The following is a 25,160-nucleotide window of genomic DNA, read 5'->3' as shown; positions in this document are numbered from 1 at the left end:
ATCGATTATGTTCAGGAGATGGAAAGCTAACGTTTAAGGGCATTTTCTGTCCTTAGTTTTTTAAAAAAATACTCTCTACTTTCTGAAACCATTTTCTTTTCTCCCCTATGACCTTTTACCATTGTCCCTCATATTGTTTGTTTTGGTGGCTGCCACAAACTCTGGCCCCTTCTCCGCTGCCAGATAAAATCCACATGATCTGCTTTGAACTGGGTTATGTGGCAGTGTAGACTCATTTCATTCGGTTCAAAGCAAAGAATGGGGATGATTTGCTTTTTTCAGATTTAGGATTTATTGTGGGATTATCGCTTTGACAGATTTTGGTAAACAGTGCTCGATCAGAACTCCAAAGCTACTCATTAGTAAGAAGAGCAGGAGAAAGAAAATGTGATTGGCCTGATGTCTTGCAATAGAGACATAATTCTCGTATTCACAGGACAATCCACTACTTCGATGAAAAGTGAATATTTTTTTCGTGTTAGGAGCAAGTCTATTGGCTGTCTGCAAGGACGTTGCCCAGGGGACGCCCGGATGAGTTACCATCCTGTGGGAGGCTTCTCTCATGTCCCCGCATGGGAAGCTGGAGCTGGCAGAGGGGAGCTCACCCCGCTCCCCGGACCTTTTCGTCAGCACTCCTGCCGCACAAGGGTTTAAACCATTGCGCCACTGGAGGCTCCTGTGAAATGTGGATGATCTGCTTTGAGCTGTGGGAATTTAAAAACCATCTAAAGGCCCCTCTCTCCCGGCAGCCAGTCTGTAAGCATGGATTCGAAATGCGTGCCTTGTGTTTCATCTCTGTTGTGTGTCTTTGAATACATATTTTACAGAAACATTTTATTATTCATTTATTTATATCCTGTTTTGTTGTCTCTAGATAGGGAAACTCAAAGCGGGTCACAATAAAAAACATTCCAACATCCAACTTCAAATATATGAACAGACAATAATAAAACAGTATATCATTATTGACCATTATATATGATCTGTCGTATTCTATTTAACATATTAGTATTATTATATTACAATATTATTATTCTATATTATTATTGTTAGTAGTAATAGTATTGTATTACATTATATTCTCATTATTATTATACGCTTTGATATGTTGCTTTTGATAGAAATACCGTTTTAATATGTGGATCTGGAGTACTTTGGTGCTGTTTTAATTATTCCTTAACCGCTTGGAGGAGAGGCGGGTAAAAAAAATAATAAACATTATTATCATGATGATATGGCAGTGGAGAAGGGGCCTCTGACCAACTGGTTGAGACTCTAGGCCCTATAACCCAGAATATCAAGGCAGAAAATCTCACAAGATCTGCTTTGAACTGGGTTATCTGAGCCCACACTGCCATATATCCCAGTCCAAAACAGATAATGCTGTGTGGAAAAGGCCTCCATGATGTGAAACTTGAGCAAAACGTCTGACAGAAACGATTAGGAAATGACACTGATAACCCAGGAATATAATATAGTGTTATAAATGGTCTATGTAGAGCAGGCCTGGGCCAACTTCGGCCCTCCCTCCAGGTGTTTTGGACTGCAACTCCTACCACTTCTAACGGAATGGTGGGAGCTGCAGTCCAAACAGCAGGAGAGAGGGCCGAAGTTGGCCCAGGCCTGTGGTGGGTCAAAACGTTTTGCCTCCTGTGTCATCAAAACGTTATGAATGAACCTAGAACAGCAGAAGTTGCTCCAGATCATAACCTGAACTGTCCTCTACACAAAACTACCCTTCAACAGAGTCACCATCAATTGGTACAATTGGCGCCATCGTTTAACCCAGGCATCAAAACCATTTTGGGGAAAAATCAGGATTTTGCTTCTGTGGAACGTCAGAGAAGCCAGAGGTCCTCTGGAAGGCAACCTACGTGGTTTCAGATTCAATGACTGGAATGACAGTTATAAACAGTTTAAAATCATGGGCCACGAAGCCAAACCCTGATTTGTTTCCAAACTGGTTTAGATGCCTGGATACAACGAAGGCGCCAATGTGTCCAAATTGATGGTGACTCTGGACCCTTCCACTCAGTTTTGCCTCCTGGGTCAAAAAGTTCTGCCTCCTGGGTTATCACAACCTGATGAATGGACCTAGAAGAGCAGAAGTTGCTCCAGATCGCAGCCTGAACTGTCCTCGATGCAAAACTCCCCTTCAGCAAAAAGGCCCTTCCACCCAGCCCTATATCCCAGAATATCAAGGCAGAAAATCCCACATTATCTGAGTGTGGAGTCCAATAACTCAGTTCAAAGCCGATATTGTGGGATTTTCTGCCTTGATATACTGAGATATAGGGCTGTGTGGAAGGGCCTTCTTGCTGAAGGGGAGTTTTGCATCAGAACAGTTCGGGTTGTGATGTGGAGCAACATCTGCTGTTCTAGGTCCATTCATCAGGTTGTGATGCCCCAGGAGGCAAAACGGAAGACTTCCGAGCCGCCCAAACTGACCTGCCGGCCTTGGTGACGATCATCTCGGTGCCCAGTTGGTTGAACTCGTCCCAGAGGGCCTTCATCTCCAGCTGGACGTTGACGTTGGCCACTTTGGGGTTCTTCTTGACGGGGGCTTTGGCCGGCGCCGAGCCTCCGTTGTTGTTGTTGTTGTTCCCGCCCCCTCCGCCTCCTCCTCCTCCGCCTCCTCCTCCTCCTCGGCTCTCTTCCGGCGTCTCGGCCCCCGACGCCGAGGCCGGGTTCGAACCCGCGCCTCCCGCGAAGCCATAGCCGTGAGGTGGCGGCTGAGGCGGCGGCTGGCTGCTATGGTGCGGCGGCGGCGGCTGCTGAGGCGGCGGCGGGTGTTGTTGCTGCTGCTGCTGGGCCGAGCAGGGCTCGTAGTGAGGCGGAGGAGGCGGCTCGGCCTGGCCGTAAGGGTCCCCCGGCGACGGGGAAAGGTGGTGGTAGCCCCCGCCGCCGCCCGCCGCCGCGTTGAGGCTGCTCAGGCTGTTGGCCGTGAAGGCCGCCACGTCGCAGAAGTGCGAGAGCTGCGTCAGCCACGGGCTGGAGATGGCTGAAATCATGGCGAGAAAAGACAGCTTTTTAGACCGCCACCAGTTGGGTTTGGAGTCAGTTCAGTCAGCGCGCGCAGGCGCTTTTCAAGCCCCTCGAGTCAGGCGCGCGCGCTTCCCAGCCTCGGTCTGTCAGTCTATATATATAGCCAGGCAGCCCCGCGCGCGCTTTATATAGTCGGGGAAGCCCGCGCGCCGCGCGCAGGCGCTTTCAGCCTCCCCCGAGCGTGAGCGCGCCTGGCCCTATCTCCTTCTATCTCCCTCTCTCTTTCGCTCTCGCTCTCTTTCTCTCTCCGCCTTCCAGTCCACTTCCCGCCCGCTCTTTTTCTCCCGCTTTGGCCCCGCCCCCTCCTCCCACCGCCCCGCCCCTTCAGCGAATCCTCCCCTCGCGCTCTCTCCTCTTCCCCCCGCCCCATCGTAGCGCGCGCCGCTTCTCAAGCAGACCTTTCTTCCCCCCCAATGTGTTGGCGAAGGCTTTCGTGGCCGGGATCACTGGGTTGCTGTGAGTGTTCCGGGCTCTCTGGCAATGTTCCAGAAGCATTCCCTAGGGACGTTTCGCCCCCATCTACGGCAGGCATCCTCAGAGGTTGTGAAGTCCGCTGGAAACTGGGCAAGTGGGGTTTATATACCTGTGGAATGATGTCCAGGGTGGGAGAAAGAACTCTTGTCTGTTGGAGGCAAGTGGGAATGTTGCCATTGGCCATCTTGATTAGCATTGAATGGCCTTGCCGCTTCAAAGCCTGTCTGTTGGCTGCCCGGGGGATCCTTTGTTGGGAGGTGTTAGCTGGCCCTGATTGTTTCCTGTCTGGAATTTCCAAGTTTTTTTTAAATGGTACTCTTTATTTACTGTCCTAATTTTGGAGGTTTTTTTTTAAATACTGGGAGCCAGATTTTGTTCCTTTTCATGGTTTCCTCTTTTTTATTTAAATTTCCCATATGCTTGTGGATTTCAGAGGCTTCTCTGTGTAGTTTGACATGATGCCCAGAAAGTCCATGTTCTCCAATCATATGCTGTGTTCGGGTTGGTTCATCGGGTGCTTTGCTATGGCTGACTTCTCTGGTTGGATCAGTCTGCAGTGCCTTTCATGTTCCTTGATTCGTGCCTGGGCAATGCTGCTGCTGCTGCTGCATCCGGTGACCCCTCTGGAGACTTGTCCACAGCTGCCTGGTATACGGGAGAGTCCTGCAGAGGTGAGAGGACCTCTCTTGCCTTTTGCTGAACAGAACATTGGCTGGATTTTCTTGGTGGGTCTGTAGATCGTTTGTAGGTTGTGTTTCTTCCTCAGCTTCCCTCTGCAGCCAGAGCCAGGGGTTCCCTTGAGGTCTGGGAAGAACCCTTTCCCTCTGGGTGGATCTTTGTCTTTCCTCTCGTGGCTTCTTCTTGGTCTTGCAGGTCTTCTGATGTCTATGCTGGAGTCTCCATTGACCAACATTCACACTTGCCTCAAACAGACAAGAGTTCTTTCTCCCACCCTCCTGGACATTATTCCACAGGTATATATATAAACCCCTCTTGCCTAGTTTCCAATCACAACCTCTGAGGATGTCCTGCCATAGATGGGGGCGAAACGTCAGGAGAGAATGCTTCTGAAACATGGCCATACAGCCCGGAAAACTCACAGCAACCCAGACTTTTCCCCCCTCCAGCTGGTTGATTGACTCTTGCCTGCCGGCGCCCCTCGCCACGCCCACTCCACGAGGCTCCTCCCACCCACCACCCCCAGCTTTCTTCTCTGGTTTTTTTTCTTTTTCTTTTCTGGTTTCTTCGGGAGATTATTATTCTGATTAGGAAAAGAAGGCGGCCCCTTCCATACAGCTGAATAAAATCCCACATTTTCTGCTTTGAACTGGAATATATGGCAGTGTGGACGGAAACAACCCAGTTCAAAGCAGATAGCGTAGGATTTTCTGCCTTGATATTCTGGGTTATATGGCTGTGTGGAAGGGCCCTGATTATATTATTTTCCTTATGATTATGATACAATGGAATGCATATTATTATTATTATTATTATTATTATTATTATTATTATTATTATTATCCACCCCGAGTCCCTTCGGGAAGATAGGGCTGAATATAAATCTATTATTATTATTATTATTAGAGACTGTGCTTTTTTATTCTTAGTCAAAGGGAGAACGTGATGGCATTACTAGTAGCAGTAGCAGGAATGCATAATATTCCTTCCATTATTATTATTAGTAGTAGTAGTAGTACGCTTTCTTATTACTATTACTTTAAGGAGTGCATAGACTGCCTATTATTAGTATTATTGAATCGAGTGCATTCTTTTATATTATCATTATTAGACAAAGGAGTTATTATTATTAGAAAAAGGAATGCATGTTTTCCTTCTTATTAGAAGGATTATTATTATTATTATTAGAAAAAAGAGTATGCTTTTCTTATTTGAAAAAATGATACTGTACGATTTTTCCTTATTATTATTATTAATAGAAAAAGGAGTGCATGCTTTTCCTATTATTACTAGAAAAAGAAATACATGGGTTTTAAATGTATTATTATTATTATTATTATTATTATTGCCATTATTATTATATCATTGGAATTGGATTGAAATCCGAAGCATAGATAAAAAGGGGAACCGCAGCACTGTCTTCCTGAATCCCTCCAGATAATAGAAGATTTGGAGTAGTAGTAGTAGTAGTAGTAATAATAATAATAATTCTGAACAAGTCGTGTGTTTTAAGACATCGCCTTTTACATCTTTACTGAACGTCTTGAACCAGCTGTGTAAAAACCACAGCTCTCTGGATTCCCTCGCATCCAGCCACCAGAAAGTGGCATCAAACCGCATTCTTTCGACAGTGCAGATGCGCCCTTCCACGAGCATTTGGTACGCAACCGGCTTTTACATTGTTCTGTATATATAATATTGTATATATGTTACATTATATATACATTATATAGATTCTTTCCTAGTCGCTTATAGACATGAAATATATATTCTATTTTAATAGATATTATATAATAGAAATAATATATGTTATAATATATATCTCTGCTATATATATATTGCTATATACATAGAATATATATGCTATGTTATATATAGTATAAATAGAATATATACACACTATATTCTCTCTATGTTATATATAGTATATATATATATATATATATATATATTCTCTCTCTCTCTCTCTCTCTCTCTCTCTCGCTATATATATATATATATATATATATATATATATATATATATATATATCGCTATATATAAAAATAATCTGGAGGAATGTCGTCACCATTGGGATCCCATATACATATCATGAATGCATCTTGATATTGATCTTCGAGGGGGCGTCTACACTGTCGAATGAATGCTGTTTTGACTCCACTTGAACCTCCAAGGCTCAATGCTTCCCCGCTAAAGGCCTTTCACGGGTGCTGGGTTTTGATCAAGAAGGGAAGGCAATAATAATAATAATAATAATAATAATAATAATAATATCCACCCTAGTGTCAATCCACCTCCCATCTGCTTAAGGCAGCCTGGTTTATGATCAAGGGTGATGGGAAATGCAGTCAGGACTAGCCAAACGCCTTTAATCCAGTTCAAAGCAGATATTGTGGATCCTGGGATAGTGGACTCCGGAATGCTCTGCCCATGGAAACAAGGCAAGCACCCTCTCTTTCACCTTTCAGGATGGAGTTGAAAACCTGGCTATTGAAGCAAGCTTTGGCTGTGTATTTGTGTGTCATTGTATTTCATTGTAACAAGGCATTGAATTTTTGCCTGTGTCTGTTTATATGCTGTAATCCGCTCTGTGTCCCCTGGGGAGAAGGGCGGAATATAAATAAAGTGTTAATAATAGTAATATAATAATAATAATAATAATAATAATAATAATAATAATAATAATGGGATATAGGGCAATGTAGCTACAGCGTTAGAGTTGGACGAGGCGTGGGCATTTTGTGCCTGTTGGCTTTTTTTTAAAAGAAGGACCCACGCGTGTTTAGGGTGGAATATAAATAAAGTGTAATAATAATAATAATAATAATGGGATACAGGGCAATGTATATCCAGCCTTAAAGTTGGGCGAGGAGTGGGCGTTTTGTACCTGTTGGCTTTTTTAAAAAAAGGATCCACCCGTGTTTGGGGTGGAATATAAATAACGTGTTATAATAATAATAATAATGGGATATAGGGCAATGTAGATCCAGCCTTAGAGTTGGGCGAGGAGTGGGCGTTTTGTACATGTTGGCTTTTTTAAAAAGAAGAATCCACGCGTGTTTAGGGCGGAATATAATTAAAGTGTTGTTATTATTATTGTTAATAACAACAACACTTTATTTATATTCCGCCATAATAATAATAATAATAATAATAATATTGTTAATAACAACAACACTTTATTTATATTTCGCCATAATAATAATAATAATAATAATAATAATAATAGGATATAGGGCAATGTAGCTCCATCCTTAGAATTGGGCGAGGCGTGGGCATTTTGTACCTGTTGTCCTGCATATTTGGGGTGGAATATATATGAAGTGTTATTATTATTATTAATCTTCATATTGGGCTTGCTATATAAATAATAGTCATAATAATACGGGGATACAGGGCAATGTAGATCCAGCCTTAGAGTTGGGCAAAGAGCGGGCGTTTTGTACCTGTTGGCTTTTGTTTTTAAAGAGAGGGATCCACGCGTGTTTTTTTTGAGATAAAAGGGGAAGATGACGAAAGCGGGAGGATTGAGGAAGAAAGTGGGGTGGCTGGATTAAGGTTAGAAGACACACCGGCAAAAGGGACCCGGGCGTGGAGCAAAAGCGTGGGGAATGGGTCACGCGTGTTGGCGGGTTGGCGTGGATCCGCGGGAAGAGCGCGGGACGAGCCTGGGACCCTTTCCCCCTTTTTTTCCTTTCGTTTCCGCAACCCCCTCCCCTTTCCCCACTCGTGTACCTTCCATCTCGCGTGGGAGGGCGCTGAAATGCATCCTCCGTCGGGCGGGGGGGCTATAGGCTCGTCGGAGGGGGCCCCCGGGGGCCGCGGCCCGTAGCTCGGCGTCCAGATCCGCGACGGGGCCTCCTTCTCTTGGTCTTCCTCCTCCTCGGCCTTCCTCCTCTTCCTCCTCTGTAAGCAAAGAGGCGACCCTGAAGACGCTGGCTTTGGGAGGCGAAGGGGCGGCCTCCTCTATCGGGGGGGGGGGGGAGGGAGGAGGAAAAGGAGGTCTCCCCCTCCTCTTCCCCCCTCCCCGCAAGGACCCTCAGCGCCCCATTGGCACCCCCTTTTCTCCCCGAAGCAGCTGAAGAGTAAGGCGGTGCAGAGGATCCCCTCCCTCCTTCCCTCCCAGGCCCGGCCCTCCCTTCCCTCCCTACAACCAATCCTCTTTCTTTTCTTTTTCCTTCTTCTTTCCCTCCTTCCATCTCATCTCATCTCATGTCTTTCCTTCCCATTCTCCTACTTCTTGGCCATTCTGAGGCCCCCATCTAGACTTCCAGATCCAATCTAGCTGGTCTGCTTTGAACTGCTTTGATTATATTATCAATCAGGCAATCAATCAATCAATCAATCGATGTCTCAGTGCTCCGACCAATGGTCACAGGCATTTACAGGAATAGAAACAACATCTAACAAGCATCGATACAGCAAGCAGGATCAAACTGAGCGTGCAAGGGCCTTTCCACCCAGCCCTATATCCCAGAATATCAAGGCAGAAAATCCCACATTATCTGAGTGTGGACTTAGATAACCCAGTTCAAAGCAGATATTGTGGGATTTTCTGCCTTGATATTCTGGCTGTGTGGAAGGACCCCAAAATATACCCTACCATGTCTTATAACCCTTCGGTCTTGAACCCAAGAGAGAAGCTGCATGAATACATTTCGAATCAAGGCATCCGAATGGACAGACAGGCTATTAACAGCTCCAAATTCTCAACATGGTTCAAGTTGTACACATTTGTCCATAGAAGAGCTCTGTACCTAAACAACCTTACATTTCCTAAACTCAGTGTTGGACGGTAGATACTCAAGGGCACTCCTTTGCTGGGGCCCAGAAACTAAGGATCTGCCCCACTACTTGCTCCCTATGTACTCTGCACCAAGAAGTACATTGGGTTGTTGTGTGTTTTTCGGGCTGTGTGGCCATGTTCCAGAAGCATTTTCTCCTGACGTTTCTCCAGACATAGATGCAGGCGAAACGTCAGGAGAGAATGCTTCTGGAACATAGCCATACAGCCCGGAAAACACACAACAACCCAACGACTGATCTTTATTATTATTATTATTATTATTATTATTATTATTTATACCTCTGCTTTATCTCTCCCAAAGGGGACTCCAAGAGGCTGGACATCAAAGCATTTAATAATAATAATAATAATAATAATTTCAATTATTAAATAAAATCTATTACACAAACATTAAAAACAGAATCAAATACAAATCGCAGTAAAACAGTCACAGTTCAAATCCATCCAAAACATATTCAAAGTTTAAAAAACACCGAATTATTAATTGTATACCACGGATTGTATGAGTCTACACTGCCATATAATCCACTTCAAAGCAGATCATCAGGATTTTATCTGGCAGTGTAGATGAGGCCAGACTTGCTTGCTTTTCCTTCCTTCCTTCCTTCCTTCCTTCTCATTTCTCACTTCTTTGTCTCTCTTTTCCCTCCCTTCCTCTTTTTGCTCTGCTTGTCTTCCTTTCCTCTTCCTTCTTCCCCCTCCTTCCCCATCTCTCCTGTCTTTGGCCCCTTCCACGCTGACATATAATCCAAATGATCCAAGCAGAGAACCCACAGTCTCTGTTTTGAACTGGATCATATGAGTCTACATTGCAATATAGCAAATAATCTGGATTTGATATGGCAGTGTAGAAGGAGCCACGCTTGTTTGCCACTCCTTCCTCTTCCTCCTTTCCCCCCCTCTTTTCCCATTTCTCACCTGTTTGCCATTCTTGTCTTTCCCTCCTCCTTTCCCCCTCTGTTCTCCCTTGTCGCGTGCCTTTCCGGCTTGTTTTCCTTCCTTCCTTCCTTCCTTCCTTCCTTCCTTCCTTCCTTCCTTCCTTCCTCCCTCTCTTCCCCTTTCCTTCTCTTTTTTCACTTCTTTGTTTCATTCTTTCACTGACGTGCTTTTCCCTCTTTCTTTCCTTCTTTCCTTCCTCGTTTCTTATTAGTTTGTACCTTCTTCTCATGTTTTGCCTTTCTTGTTTTTATTTATTCATTCATTCTTACCATTTCTCACTGGTTTCTTTTCTCCTTCCTTCTTTTCCGTTTCTTACTCGTTTGCTTTTTCCTTCTCTCCTTTCCCGTTTCTCCTTTGCTCCTTTCTTTCCTGATCTCTTCCTCCTTCCTTCCTTCCTTCCTTCCTTCCTTCCTTCCTTCCTTCCTTCCTTCCTTCCTTCTCTTTTCTCCGCTGTTACTTGTTTGCTTTTCTCTCTTCCTTCTTTCCTTCCTTCCTTATTTCCTTTCTCCTTCCTTCCTTCCTTTCTCTTTTTTCCGCTGTTACTTGTTTGCTTTTCCCTCTTCTTTCCTTCCTTCCTTATTTCCTTTCTCATTCCTTCCTTCCTTTCTCATTTCTCATTTCTTTGCACCTCTACCCTCTTTCTCACTTGTTTGTCCTTCTTTCATTCATGTCCTTTCTTCCTTCCCGTTTCTCGCTCCTTCCTTCCATCCCTTCTTTCTTTCCTCTTTCTCGCCTGTTTCCCAGCCTGCCTGCCTTCACTTGGGTGTTTTTCCTTTCTTTCCTCCCTCCCTTCTTGCCCCTTTCTCCCTTCCTTTCTCGTTTCTCATTAATTCGCATTTCAATTTCATTTCAGTCTTCCATTCATCTCAGGCCTGTTCCTCTAGTAGTTAGTTATATGTTGTTGTTGTTGTCGTCGTCGTTGTTATATTAGTAATATTAGTAAAGGCGACTTTTTTGCAACATGGTTGGTGATGGATTGAAGAGAATAATGTGCAGTTTGCACATTATTTGCTTTGAATCGGATTATATGAGTACACACTGCCATATAATCCAGTTCAAATATAATCCGGATTTTAGATGGCCCCACAGAAGGGGCCTTCATGGCCTTCCTCAACCGCGGGTCACCTGCAAAGGCCTCTTGCCGCAACCGGAGAAGGGCAGCCGGGGAAACCGGAGCCGGTGGTTCTGCACCGGGAACCTGATCCGCATTAAAACCTGCAGTACGAGACCTGTTAGGAAAAGTTCCAGTTGGAATGGGATTTCCATAAGGGCTGGCTATATCTACATCTACATCTATGGCCTCTTAATCTAGATGATCTGCTTTGAACTGGTTTATATGGCAGTGTAGACTCATATAATCCGGTTCAAAACAGATAATCTGGATTATCTGATTGGGTGATTTGGATTGTATGGCAGTGTAGAAGGGGCCTATATCTACATCTATATCTACACCCACATCTATATCGACATCTATATCTATATCAACATCTATATGTTTTTGTGGATTTAATCTGAATTGCTTTTAATACTAATTATGTGTAATACTGTTTTCATATTTGTCTATTGATCTATTTTAAATTGCGTTGGAATACTTTTAATATGGGACGCTTGGAGTCTCCTTATGAAGAGAAAAAACGGGATATAAATAAACATCAATAATAGTTACAATAATAATATACAGTCCCCGAGTTACAAACAGGCAACTTACAAATATCTATTATCTACATGTACATGTAAATCCGCTTCTACATCTATACAGGTGGGTGAAATCTGAACAGGGGCACAGAAAGCAAAACAAACCCCACAGGGGTGTTCACCCTTCCCTTTGCTATCCAAAGTTATCTGTCTGTCTGTCTATTTATCTTTGACTGGAGTTCCACTTAAAAATGTCCCTGTTCTGACTTACATACAAACTCAACTTCAGGACAAACCGACAACACATAGAACCTACCTTGTTCGTCACTTGGGGACTACCTGTATATACACATACATATAATACATATATTATATTCCTATGTTGATTGCTTGACTGCCTTTTCTCTCTCATGGGCGGCTCAATGGGTTGCATTTCCATTGGGGAATGAACAGCCATGGCTCAGTGCTAGGGAATCCCGAGAGTTGTAGTCTCCCAAGGTCCTGAGCCTTCTCCGCCCAGGAGGGCTGGTGCTTTCCCAAATGACAACTCCCAGGATTCCATGGCAGTTAAAGTGGAGTTGAAGTGCATTGATTGCACAGTATAGATAGACCCTTAGTGAGTCCCTAGTAGAGGAATGGGATTTCCCTAAGGACAGAGTATTATATGTATGTGTGTGTATATACACATACGCATTTCCTAGATTGATATATAATATTCTATGCTATACATCTCCCATATATATATATATATATATATATATATACACACACACACACACACACACTCATATATTTCCTAAATATACATATATGGGAGATGCTATACATCTCCCATATATCTGTGCAGACATAGATTTCTTAGATTAATATATAATATTGTCTGCTATACATATCTCATATACTTGCACATATATATTTCTTAGATTGATATATAATATTCTAGGCTATACATATCTTAGATAGATAGATAGATAGATAGATAGATGCACACATATATTTTCTAGATTGATATATAATACTCTATACTATATTATCTCTCATGTATCTATGCAGACATATATTTCTAAGACTTATATGTAATATTCTCTGCTATACATATCTCATATATACACACACACAGACACATATTTCTTAGATTGATATATAATATTTTATGCTATGTAGGTACACATACACATACATATAATGCAAGCTGCATTCAGATGTATCCTAAAAACTGTTTCCTTTGTAGAAGTAAGCCTAACAAATAGGTTTTCTTAAAAGTCAGTTCAAATCACAAGAAACAAGTCAAAACGGTGAGAATAATTAAAACACGGAGCTGTCTATTTGGAGCTGTCTATATGGAGCTGTCTGTATGTCGGGGAAATAACTAAAAGGATATCATTCTGATTTAATTCAATTCAGTCCATTTTTAAAAGGGATAATTTGGAGAAAATCCAGAGTTTTCCCCATCTCTTCACGTCTTTGCTGGGTTTCCTCAGCTGTGGAGTTTAACCCGGTTTAATTTAATCCGAATGGTGTTTCCATGATATTCTCTAGAACCCCGAAGTTCTCTAAATAAGAGGGGTATTTTCTTTAGAAAAATAAAGACACTAACGTATTGCAACCCTGATTTTACAAGGACATTAAACATTGTTTGAATCCTATTTTTCCTCTAAAATGAATGTAAGATCTGATAAAGCCCATTTCTGCTTGAAAGCGGATTGCAAATATGAATAATGTTAATAATACTAATAATACTAGTATACTAATAATGCCAGTATACTAGTTATACAAATAATACTTGTAATGGTAATAATACTAGTAATACTAGTGTACCTATAATGCTAATATAGTAAGAATACTAGTAATAGTAATAATCGTAATAATATGAATAATACTACTATACTAATATTAATAATACTACTACACAAATATACGAATAATATGAATACTACTACTATAGCAATAATACTAATAATATCACTATGCTAATAATACTACTATGCTAATAATACTAATAATCAGGACTGCTTACAGTATTATAAGTTAGCTTTTGCCTTGAATACATTGCTTTCTTGTCAAAGCACTTGCTGTTAGAGATTGGATAAATCTGAATTTAATTCACTGATTTTTGTGATTATTCTCTTTGAATCTGGGTACAAGATTTCAGATATGAATAATATCTCAGAGCTGCAGTTAAGCTTCTAGTGCTAAACCCACTTACAAGTGAACTACTGAGTTTCATGGAACCTACTTCTAAATAAGCTTCTATAGGATTGCATTTGGGGTTTAAATGTGGGCCATCACCATCCTGTTTACTGTGTTCTCAGAAATTAATCCCATTTGAATTTGAATTCATCCCAAATTTGAATGTATTGATCTCATCATAACACAATATCCTATTAAAAGGCTACCACCTTAGTGCAAAGACATATTATATTCTTAATAATAAAAACTGGAGTTATGTACCACTATTTTAGGGTTTTCTATGGGATTTGCCATTGCCTTCTTCTGAAGTTGAAATAGTGAGGTTTCTGAGATTGAGCTCTGGGATAAATAGCTCAAAAAAGTACTTTCCATGGGCTCTGTAGTTATCTGGGATTGAACAAGGTTAACTCAACTAGTTCTCCATTTGAATAGGCTTGGGATCATCAAACATGGACCACCACTTGCCTCCAGTTTATTCTGGTGTTATTGGAAACCCAACCAGATTCATGTTTTTAACATGGCTGAGGTCAGATCCATGGAACTTGGCCTCTTCTTTCCCTTCCCAAAGGAGACCCTGTCCAAACATGTTGAAGAACCAGAAGGCACACATAGAAGGACTTCTAAAATGACTCTATGAAACCTAGAACCTTGAATTGCATGGGGGGGGGGGGGGGAGAAGAACCAGGTTTGAGTATGGTTTTCAAGCCTGTGTAGCTCAGGAATGGAGCACCTACGGACCTCCACATGTGTGTGCTCCTCTTGGCAACTATGAACTTCTATATGTTCCTTTGGCAACTGCTATGAACTTATGGACATCCACATTTCATCCTCCTGCCAACTATAAACCTATGGGCATTTATATGTGTTCCTCCTGCTAACTGTGAACCCTCAGATGTGTTCCTCTTGCCAACTATGAACCCATGGATCTCTACTTCCTGGCAGCTATAAACCCATGGACCTCCACATGTATTTCTCTTGGTAGCTATGAACCTATGCACCTTCACATTCCATCCTCCTGGTAGCTATGAACCTATGGCCCTCCATATGTGTTTCTCCTGGCAGCTATGGACCTATGGATGTCTACATGCTGTCCTCTTGGAAATTATGAACATATGGACCTCTACATGTGTTCCTTCTGGCAGCTATGAACTTATGGAACTCCATGTGTGTTTCTTTTGGCAGCTATGAACCTATGGAACTCCACATGTGTTCCTCCTGCCAGCTATGAACCTATGGAACTCTTCCTGCCAGCTATGGACTTATGGAACTCCTCCTGCCAGCTGTGGACCTATGGAACTCCACATATCTTCCTTTTGGCAGCTATGGACCTATGGAACTCCACATGCGTTTCTCCTGGCAACTATGAACCTATGGAACTCCACATATGTTCCTCCCGGCAGCTATGAACTTATGGAACTTAACATGTGTTCCTCCTGGCAGCTATGAACTTATGGAACTCCACATGTGTTTCTTCTGGCAACTATGAACCTATGGAACTCCACATGTGCTTTATCTGGCAACTATGAACCTACGGAACTCCACATGTGTTCCTCCTACCAGCTATGAACCTATGGGACTCCACATGTGCTCCTCCTTCCAGCTATGAACGTATAGACCTCCACATGTAGTCCCCCTGGCAACTATGGTGGCCCTTGCAAGCTGCATCCCAACCAAGTCTGGAGATTCCTCTGTTCTCCACCTTTGGTATAAATCCTATTAAAGGAAAACCCCATAGGAAATGCTCCAAGAAAAGCTGTTCACCTATGAGTTGGTCTGATAGACTAGGGGAGCATCTACACTGTAGAATAAATGTAGTTTGACACTACTTGAACTGCCATGATTCAATGTTATGGAATCCTGGGAGTTGTCATTTTATGGGGGCCTTTCACTTTCTTTGCAAGAAGGCTGCTGCCACACCAAACTACAACTCCCATAAACCCATAGCATCGAGGTATAGCAATTAAAATGGTGCCAAACTGCATTAATTTTGGGGTGCAGCTGCACTCAGAAATGCTATACAAAATTAGTGGAAAGTGGGCCTCCAATCTGGTTTGGAGTCACTGTGATGATTTCAAATCTGGATTGAGGAACCTGGATTGCTAGTCCATTGATTTTCATAGTCAAACCTCAAAAGATAGAACTTCATTTCTTTTTCACACACCTGGGCAGGAAAAAGGAGACACAGACCGGAAAAGGGGGATAAACCCAGCCCAGTTTCAGATAGGTAACTCCAAGGGGGTTGTGCTAGATAAATGTAAATGTAGTTTTAAAAAGCTGGTTTCGACCTCTTATCTATTCACTTCATTATGTTGTGGCCCTGGTACTATCCACCAATAGTGCATCTACACTGTAGAATCAATGTAGTTTGACATCGCTGAAACTGCCATGGCTTATGGAAGCATGAGAGTTGTAGTTTGATGGAAACCTTGCAAAGAAGGCCGAGCGCCATATAAAAATGACAACTCCCAGGATTCCATTGCATTGAGCCAGTTAAAGTAGTGCCAGGCTGCCAACTAATTCTGCTGTGGATATGCCATTTTTCAATGCAAAGTGTGTTTTGGAAACAAAAGAAGTCCCCTTAAATTGGATCAGATCATAAATGGGTCAACTTTGCTATTTTTCTATAAACTCTGGGCTAAATAACTGATGGAAGTTACGAATCAAAGCCTTCTTGAGGTCCATAGCTGTCCATGGGACTTCATCACATTGAAACAGGGATACTGAGAATGGCATTTTATTCTGTGGCTAGAGAATGGCATTTTATTCTGTTGAGTCTGAACACAGGCAAATAGTTTCAATTTAAATGGGTTTGATTTCCTCTGCCAATATAAACATGAATCAATTTGGGTTTTTAAAAGCATATTAATGGCTAACTAACACACTCAACATTTTCTATTAATGTATCCGTGTTACTCAGTTGTACTCAGCATTCTTTCAGTAGATTTGCCATCACACTGTAATCACTAGGCACCAGCCACCTCCACCTCATTGTTCTTTGTGGGGGGGGGGGGGGGGGGGGACGACCTCTTCTATTTGAAATGTCAGCTATTGTGTGTCTTCAATTCCGGAAGCAAGGAAGTAGGGAGGGAGGGGGGGAAAGCAGTGATGCACTCTCCCCCTCTCTCTCCGCTGCCCCACAGAAAAGGGTGTGGACCTTAGAAATCTATAACTCCCAAGACTGCATAGTATGGAGCTGTGGTATTTAAAGTAAGGTCCAGCTGCATTCATTTCACAGTGTAGATGCACCCAGAGAAGGTTCATGGACCTTGGGAAACTGCAGTTCCCAAGACCATCTCATGAAGATATGGCATTTAAAGTAAGGTCCAACTGCATGCATTCCCCAGTGCAGATGAACCCAATGAAGGGTATAGACCTCGGGAAAGGATAACTCCCAGGAGGTCTCCATTGCATGGAGCCATGACATTTAAAGTGGGGTGTAAGGGCATTCATTCCATATTGTAAATGCACCAAGAAGAGGGTATGGACCTTGGAAAATGATGACTCCTAGGACTGCACAGCATGGAGACTTGGCATAACAACAACAACAACGGTATTTAAAATGGCTCCTGACTGCATTTATTCTCCAGTGCAGATGCACCCAGAGAAGGGTATGGACCTTGGGAAACTATAACTCCCAGGACCGCACAGTATAGAGCTATGGTTTTTACAGTGGGGTGCAAGGGCATTCATTCCATATTGTAAGTGCACCAAGAGAAGGTTATGGACCTTGGGAGTTTCTCTGGTGTTTATAGTCCTACCTGGGGATATCTGGAGCTTATAGTCCTACCTGGGGTGTTGTGCATCCAAAGCCAATTCTCTCCCTCTAAAATGCAGCCATTTACCAGCAGTTTTGAACCCCAGGTCTCTTGAATTCTAAACAAAAAAGAGACCTCTCAAGCCACAAGACAGAACTTTTCTTTCCTCCTTCCCAAACATCTGGTGTATGGAGATCAGAAAATTAGTAGAAAATGTTGAGTGTGTTAGTTAGCCATTAATATGCTTTTAAAAACCCAAATTGATTCATGTTTATATTGGCAGAGGAAATCAAACCCATTTAAATTGAAACTATTTGCCTGTGTTCAGACTCAACAGAATAAAATGCCATTCTCTAGCCACATTCTCATTTTTGAGACCAACAGGATTGGTTGAAACCTAATTTCTCATCCTACTCACACAAAACATTCCTTCTCTTGTTTCCCCTTTTCCTTCTTTATTATGGTCCCATCAACACTGCCATATAATGCTGTTTGAACTGCATTATATGGTCAGTGTAAACTCATATAATGTAGTTGAACTGCAATGAACTGCATTATATGAGTCTATTCTAACTATAGACTCATATAATGCATTGTATGGCAGTGTAAATAGGGCCTGTATCTTGTCTCCTTACTCTCTCAGTCTCTGAAGTTATTCAGATTTTAAAGCTATTAAGAGACATTAGGTTTCAAGAATAGGGACTTTTTAATATTTGTAGAAATCTGGTGCAAAAAAATTGGAACCATTCAAAAATCCCCTTAATTTATTTCATTGGAAATGCTCTTTGGTAGGTATAAGAACTCAATTATGGGTAACATTTGGGCACCTGAAGACCCTTTCTTTGGGACAATATGGGTCACATTTGGGCACCCAAACACCCTTCCTTTGGGACAATATGGGTAAATGTGGACACCTGAAGAGACTTCATTTGTAAGAACTCAATATGGGTAACATTTGGGCACCTGGAGACTCTTTCTTGGTGACAATATGGGTCGCATTTGGGCACCCAAACATCGTTCCTTTGGGCCAATATGGGTAAAATGTGGGCACCTGAAGACCTTTCCTTTGTAAGAACTCAGTATGGGTAGGGTAATATTTAGGCACCCAAAGACCCTTCCTTTGGGTGAATAGGGATAAAACGTGGGCACCTGAAGACACTTCCTTTGTAATCTCAGTATGGGTAGGGTAACATTTGGGTACCCGAAGACCCTTTCTTTGGGTCAATATTGGTAAAATGTGGGCACCTGAAGACACTTCCTTTGTAAGATCTCAATATGGGTAGGGTAACACTTGGGCACCCAAAGACCCTTCATTTGGGTCAATATTGGTAAAATGTGGGCACCTGAAGACACTTCCTTTGTAAGATCTCAGTATGGATAGGGTAACATTTGGGCACCTGAAGACCCTTTTTAAGAACTCAATAGGGGTAACATTTGGGCACTTCACAACCCTTTCTTTGGGACAATATGGGTAACATTTAGGCACCTGAAGACCCTTTCTTTGGGACAATATGGATAACATTTGGGCACCCAAAGACCCTTCCTTTGTAAGAACTCAATATGGGTAACATTTGGGCACTTGGAGACTTTTTCTTCGTGACAATATGGACAAAATGTGGACACCTAAAGGCCCTTCCTTTGTAAGAACTCAATATGGGCAACATCTGGGCACCTGAAGATGCTTCCTTTGGGACAATACTGGTAACATTTAGGCACCTGAAGACCCTTTCTTTGGGACAATATGGATAACATTTGGGCACCCAAAGACCCTTCCTTTGTAAGAACTCAATATGGGTAACATTTGGGCACTTGGAGACTTTTTCTTCGTAACAATATGGGTAAAATGTGGACACCTGAACACCCTTCCTTTGTAAGAACTCAATATGGGTAACATTTGGCCACCTGAAGACCTCTTCCTTTTCCCTTTCCCCTTTTGCTCCTTGTAACCTTACCTGGGGAAAGATCTGAAATTCTCGAATCCTTGCCCCCTCCCTTTGGTGGGCTGACTAAAGTATAGCCTTAATATGGACTTGGGGACTCGTCTGCAAGCCAAAAGGTTATTCTGCTTTTTCTCTTGAATGCTCTCACTGTGTGCCTCTAAATGTTTATTACAGAACTTTTAAAAAATCCAAGGCCGGGAGTATTTTCAAAGCCACCTCCATGTCAAGCTCTGTTTTTCATGGGATACCCCAAATGATGCCCGGTTTCCTGGCAGACGCCTGGCTCTTTCAGAAATGGTTGTAAATTATCAAGCGCTGCCTCCAGATATCCAAAGACCACAGCTCAAGGAAAGGGCTCCCAATTCCACAAAATATTCAGTCCATTAAAATGGGGGGAAAACACAACTAGACCAAAGCAAGCAGCTCTGCAGAGAAAAACATATCATCCATCCTCCTTGGGTGCCTTTGCACTGTAGGATTCATGCTGTTTGACACCACTTCAACTGCCCTGGCTCAATGCTATGGAATCCTGGGATTTGTAGAATTAGAACTAGAACTGGCTGATTGCCAGGCCTAGATAAGCTCTTAGGATTAAAAGAGGGCCTCTGAGCACTTTCAGAGCCAAGGGGTTTGTTCTCGGGACCTAGAATGAATGCAGTTGGATCTTGCTTGAATTGCCATGGCTTAAGGCTGTGGAACCATGGGAGCTGTAGTATGACAAGGTATGGAGCCTTCTCTGTCAAGGAGTCTTGGGCCCTCACCAAACGACAACACCCAAGACTTCCTAGCATTGAGCCAGGGCATGAATGGATGGGATTTGCTTCTGCAGAGCTACGCAGAACATGGTTCATGTTATTGGGCAAGTCACACTCTCTCAGCCTCAAAAGAAGGCTAACCTGTATATGTATGTATGTGTGTGTATATGTGTGTGTAATATGTGTGTGTGTATATACACACACACATATTAAAAGCACACTTAATTGCCATGTGATTTCAGTCCTCTGTGTGCTTTTATATATCTTAGCTAGAGCAGGGAAAGGCAGAAAAAAAAGCCCCTTTTCCCCTTTGCATCCCAACAAGTCAAAGTTTGCCTTCTTGAAAGGCAGGCTTTGGGGATTCCAGTTCTGGACATGTAAGTAAAGTGGTTTCAAGGCTATGGGCTGGGGCTGGTTGCCCATTTAGAAGCAAAAAGCCCATCCTTCTGGCATCAGCAACGCGTTGAAAGCTTAAAAAAACAACTCCGGATAATATATTCTGCCTTCTGCTGGAAGCCGAATTCAAAGGGGTTGTGCGTGCCAACAAATGCTTCGACGCTGTTGCTTAAAAGTGCTAGGCAGTTGGGAAAGGAAAATGTCCATCTTGCCGGTCGGATTTCTTTGGGGGGGGGGGGGGGCAATTCCTTCATTCCTCCCCACGGATTCTGCTCCTATTCCCCCCATTGAAAGCAATCCCCAAAGATTATGATTAGCGACCTAATAGTAATAGTAATATATTATAATGATATACTATTATGCTATTATATGTAATGTAATAATAATAATACATTATTATTATTATTATTATTATTATGTCGCTTTTGCAATGGTGTGACCTCAAACCGGGGAATAAATAAATAAAGTATTATTATCAATCATAATATATTATTATTATCAATATATTATTATTATTATTGATAATAATAACTTTTATTTATTCCCCAGTTTGAGAATAAACACACATTATTATCATCATCAATAATAATATATTGATAATAATAATATGTATTTATTCTCAAACTGGGAAATAAATAAAATTACTATTATTATTATTATTATTATTATTATTATTATCGATATTAATAATTTGATTTATTCCCCGGTTTGAGGCTCCAGCACTGCAAAAGCGACATAATATACACACACACACATATAATAGTATAATATTACAAATTATAAAGTATAAATCGTAATTATATACTATTATAATAATATATTTTGTCAATAATATTGTCAAATTATTATTATTATTATTATTATTAGTAGTAGTAGTAGTAGTAATACAAAGTCAAAACACAATAAAAGTTGCCTCAAAGGAAAGACCCTCAGAGCTAGATTTGGACCCCTTGAAAGTGGAAGATCAGACCCACCTGTGGTTTGAGCCCATAGTACTTGAAGTCTTTTAATAATAACAACAATAAACACAAGTCTTTGAAAATTATTCTGGTTGTTGTTATTATTAATAATATTATTATATAATTAAATATAGTAATAATAATAATAATTAAAAGAAGTATTTGGAAATTATTCTGATTGTTGTTGTTGTTATTATTATATTATAATAATAATAATAATAATAATTAAAGTAAGTCTTTGAAAAATTTTCTGGTTGTTGTTGTTGTTGTTGTTGTTGTTTAAAGCATTCCAGGCCGGGTCCCAATCCCCCAATCCAGAGTTTTCCTTCTGATAAAAAGAAAGGGAGGGCGAGATTTGGACTCAGCAATCACTTTTCCACCAATGGGAAAGCAACCTTGTTTGCCATGTCTGGGTACAGAGATCTATCTATCTATCTATCTAGCTATCTATCTATCTAGCTATCCCTCTATCCCTCTATCCATCTGTATTTATTTATATCTATTTGTCAAGATGGCACCCACTTCCAGAGAGCCCTGTGACCTCCACCTGCAACGGATCTGGACCAAACCTGCCAACTTGAAAGACTGGCAGGATTTAGGGGGGGTTGAGCCAGGATGTTGGGAGGGTTGAGCCAGGATGTTGGGAGTTGCAGCCCAGTCCACCCAGAGAGCCCTGGGACTGCCACTGGCGATGGATCTGGACCAAACTGTGGCACATAAAGCTAACCTGACTTCTTTGAGATACTGCTGGGGTTGGAGCGGGGAGATGAGGGAGGGCGATGAGAGTTGCAGTCCACCCACATGAAGAGAACACCCAACAAGGACGCTTTCCTTCTCCTGCTTCTCCTAATCTGAGCATCGCTGGATCCCCAAGCAAGTACTTGAGATAAAGTTGCAGCCATAGAGAAGCGTGGGTTTGCCTTTGGGGGAGAAAAAGGCGCAAGGCTGTGATGCCACCCCAAATCAGGAAGGATCCATGGGATCTTCACCCCTACTTTCCCCCCGCCCACGAGAAAACTGACCCCCAAAAGGACTTACAGCCTCTTCCTTGTCCTCCTCAAGCTTCCCGCGGCTACCGTATGTCTCCTTGTCTTTGGGCCCCCGACAAAATCACGAGATTTCCCCCCGGACCGCTTCAGAAGGCGGCTTCTTCCCTCTGCTGGGTTTTATGGCTTGCGTGGGGACTTCCCTCCCGAGGGGGAGGAGGGAAGGGATGGAGGGAAGGAGGGAGGGGAGGCCCAACCCGCCTATTCTCCCCGCCATGGACCGCCCCTGGCTTTGCGGAGTCCCTTTCCGTTTCCACGCATCCTTGGGCCATGTAAATCGCGAGTGGGGGGGGGGGGGATCTGAGAGCCGGCAGGGGGCTTAGGAGACTTACAGTGCCCCTCCCAAGGTGTTAGCAGGGACAGACAAGGGACCTGATGCGAGAGAAAGGACGTCTCGAAATGGCGAGGCGTGGCTCTTCGGAGATTTACGGCCGCCAAGCGGACTCCCTTCGGCGGGTCTCTACCTGAGCGGACTCTAAACCCCGTCCTGCCTCCCCCGAGGGCTCTTCCTCCTCACAACAACCTTGCGAGGTTGACCAAGCTGAGAGAGTGCGACCGTTCATACAGTTTATACCATCATCATCATCATCACCATCACCATCACCATCATCATCGTCGTCATCATCAATTAATTAATTAATTAATTAGTTAATAATACTTATTAATAATTGTTAATAAAGTTGTTATCAATTATTGATTGTTGCTTATTATTTGTTGTGAATTATTTATCATTATTCTTAATTCTTATTAATACTTATTGATCGTCATTAATAATTTTAATAAATGTGTTATTAATTATTGCTTATTATTTGTAATGAATTTTTTACCCTTATCCTTGATGATTAATTGTTATTATGCAGTTTGGTCCCACTTGTACTGGGCTGGCTTAAGACGACGGGAACCTGGGAGTTGTAGCTTCCCAAGGTCTCTGGCCTTCCTCCGCCCAAGCGTGCTGGGCCCTCAACAAATCTACAATTCCCAGGATTCCATCGCCTTGAGCCATGGCGGTCCCAATGGGGCCAAACTGCATAATAATAAAAAGAAATAATATTTATAAATATTAATAATTAATAATAATTATTATTAATAATAACAATAGCAATATGTTGTTGTTCATGATGATGATGACAACAGAGTAGATGCATCCCTGGCTCCATGCTATGGCATCCTGGGAGCTGTAGTTTGGGGGGAGGGTAACTCTCTTGGGCGAAAATGTTCCAGACCTTGTCAAACTACAAATCCCGGGATACCATCGCATGGAGCCAGGGGAGTTCACATGGTGTCAAACTGCATAATAACAATAGCAATAATAATACAAATTACAAATTATTAATAATTTAATTATTAGTCTTATCATTAATACATTATTATTAACAACAATAATTATTATTACAAATTAATAATTTAATTAACAGTTTTACTATTAACACATTATTATTACTATTATTATTGCCCGCTTCTCCTTGAGGCATTCAATCCACAGTGCAGAATTATTTATAAGCATTATAAGCATTTTAAGGAAATCTGGGATGTATAGTTTCTCGAGGAACTTAGAGCCTGCCTTTGAAGGGCAATGCTGGCGCGACGGCAAACTCCAAATCCCAGGATTCCATGGCTCTACAGGGCACTTCTGCCGTTCCGTCCTCCCCGTTCCAAGTTATTTGCTCTTTGAAGTAATTCGTTACGCTCCGTTCCTCTCTTTCTCTTCCCTGTAACGATCTCTTTCGGACTTGGATGGGAGAGCCGAGGCCGCTTCTACACTGCCGTACAATCCAGATGATCAAAGCAGATCGTCCTTCGATTTGAATTATTTGAGTCTACACTGCCACATAATCCAATTCAAAACAGAGAATCTGGATTTGATACGGCAGTGTAGACGGGGCCTCGGAAAGTGATCGAATCCCGATTGAAAGAGATGCCTCAAACACCAGACCAAACGGGGTCAAAAACACCAGAACAAAACAACAAACCCGCAAAAGAGTCGACTGGAGGGAGAAAACAGCAACCAAGCCTTTTGCAAATCTCAATTTTCCTTTCTTTTCTTGGAATATCGATCACCCCATCGATACCTATGTCTCCCTCTCGATCCCAACCTTTTTTTTCCCAAGCAGGGAAAGAAAGTCTCGCCTGGAACCTTGGAAAAATAATCTGGGAGGATACAACTCGGCCCAAGTTGCTAGTCCTCACTAAGGGAGGCCCATTGGCTCTTCTTTGGCAAGCTCCATTGAGTTGGATGGCTCTCCCCATGGACGACCAGCTGGATGCCTTCTCTCCTGGGCCCTGGAAAGAAAGAAAATCATGTGGGTTTTCGGGGTTGATTATTATTATTATTATTATTATTATTATTACTACTACTACTACTATTTAATCATAATAAATAACAATAATCTACATTGAGCATCTCGGATCTTGAAGATTGGGGAGGGGGGGAGGGCGGTTGGACTGACCAGGAGGCAAAGAAAGAAGGGAAGGAGGACAGGAAGAGAAAAAAAAAACAGAAAGAGGAAGAAAGACAGACAGAAAGAGAAAGACAGACAGAAA

At 42.2% G+C, this 25,160-nt stretch overlaps 1 protein-coding gene across 3 annotated transcripts in view; it reads right to left on the bottom strand.

Moving 5' to 3' along the window:
- TBX1 (T-box transcription factor 1) overlaps nt 1-22,713 on the bottom strand; it is a 55,177-nt gene extending 32,464 nt beyond the window's left edge. Inside the window, exons 1-3 of one of the 3 annotated variants that reach the window (XM_060785875.2) lie at nt 22,612-22,713; nt 7,933-8,103; nt 2,449-3,001 (exon numbers count right to left, since the gene is read on the bottom strand). In XM_060785875.2, the coding sequence (XP_060641858.2) occupies nt 2,449-3,001; nt 7,933-7,966 (587 nt within the window). In that variant the 5' untranslated portion in view covers nt 7,967-8,103; nt 22,612-22,713. Of the gene's footprint in view, nt 1-2,448; nt 3,324-7,932; nt 8,291-22,611 lie in introns of those variants that run through there. The other 2 variants (XM_067473180.1, XM_060785876.2) reach the window with 2 other exon arrangements.
- Nucleotides 22,714-25,160: the final 2,447 nt, after the last annotated feature.

This window comes from Anolis sagrei, chromosome X, assembly GCF_037176765.1.
Source record: "Anolis sagrei isolate rAnoSag1 chromosome X, rAnoSag1.mat, whole genome shotgun sequence".
Lineage (NCBI taxonomy): Eukaryota > Metazoa > Chordata > Lepidosauria > Squamata > Dactyloidae > Anolis > Anolis sagrei.
This window is presented reverse-complemented; position numbering and strand designations above follow the sequence as displayed.